Below are 1,098 nucleotides of genomic sequence, written 5' to 3' on the forward strand. Positions count from 1 at the left end.
GTGGGCACCTTGCCCACCGCACTGGGGGCTCCAGGGGTGATGGCCCTGGGGTCAGCATGGGGCTCACCCAGTATCCAGTGCCCAGCCAGCACCGCGGGCGCCACCGGAGCGCTGTGGGACCCCCGAGCAGGGCTGAGCTCTCCCCCACGCCGGCCTCACATGCCTGATGGGATTTGGGCACCTGGGGAGAGGGGGATGTCAGGGTGTGCATAGGGCACCCCAAGACCCCCCAGGGGTTCCCAAAGCACCCTTACCTCCACTTTCTGGATCACTTTGCCAAAGGGCCAGAGGAAATACCCGGCCAGGTCCCAGCAGAGCCTCCCTGTGGGGACACAGCCATCAGTGTCCCTTCCACCTACAGGGACATTCTGTGGAGAAGGGACCCAGGAGACCCCAAACCCCACTGGTGCCGTTCTGAGCTCATCCAGCCCTCACGTGGGGGTCCCAAATTTGGAACTCACCATAAGGAGCCCCCATGATGGTGATGAACATCACAGCAGCCACGAGGACGTAGAGGAGCGAGAGCCACCAGCCAAAGAGCAGCAGGTAAAGGACATTCCCACACGTCAGCGTGGACCCTGCGGGAGGGAAGGCACCAGGTGGGACCACTGTCACCTGCAGCTGCCCAAATCCACACTGGTTGTCCCCAGGGCCACCCACCTCCAGAGCCTCGGACGATGTTGAGGTCAGAGTAGAGCTCCTTGACAATCTCGGACCGGTCCTCCCAGGGCCGCGCCGTCACGTGGCTCTTCCATTTCTTGAAGCCAAACTGCAGAGAGAGGAGGGTTTTTTTGGGGATGAGCAAAGAGGAAGAAAATTAAACCCCATCACAGACCTCCAGGAGCACCCACGGGTGCCCCCACCCACCTTGTAGTTGTTGGAGAGCTTGTTGGCCTCCACAGCGTTCTCGGCCGTCAGGGTGGTTTTCACCAGGCAGCTCTCACACACCTCCTCCGAGTGCTGCTGGCAGCAGGACGGGGTGGACGTGGCTGTGGGTGACACACGGGGGTGTCACAGCGGCTGTGGGACCCCCCAGGGCCCCATCCCCAGCCCTTCCCAACGCCAGCCTACCTGGGGGGACACGGGGACAGGGCAGGT

The 1,098-nt window shown here is 62.8% G+C and overlaps 1 protein-coding gene across 1 annotated transcript in view; it reads right to left on the bottom strand.

Moving 5' to 3' along the window:
* LOC102032399 (putative cation exchanger C521.04c) overlaps positions 1–1,005 on the bottom strand; it is a gene marked incomplete at its 5' end in the record, with an annotated part of 6,813 nt that extends 5,808 nt beyond the window's left edge. Inside the window, 5 exons of the mRNA XM_031061895.1 lie at positions 68–181; positions 255–322; positions 462–578; positions 661–769; positions 868–1,005. Of these exons, the coding sequence (XP_030917755.1) occupies positions 68–181; positions 255–322; positions 462–578; positions 661–769; positions 868–1,005 (546 nt within the window). The remainder of the gene's footprint in view (positions 1–67; positions 182–254; positions 323–461; positions 579–660; positions 770–867) is intronic.
* Positions 1,006–1,098: the final 93 nt, after the last annotated feature.

The sequence above is a fragment of the Geospiza fortis genome, unplaced genomic scaffold (assembly GCF_000277835.1).
Source record: "Geospiza fortis unplaced genomic scaffold, GeoFor_1.0 scaffold61, whole genome shotgun sequence".
NCBI lineage: Eukaryota > Metazoa > Chordata > Aves > Passeriformes > Thraupidae > Geospiza > Geospiza fortis.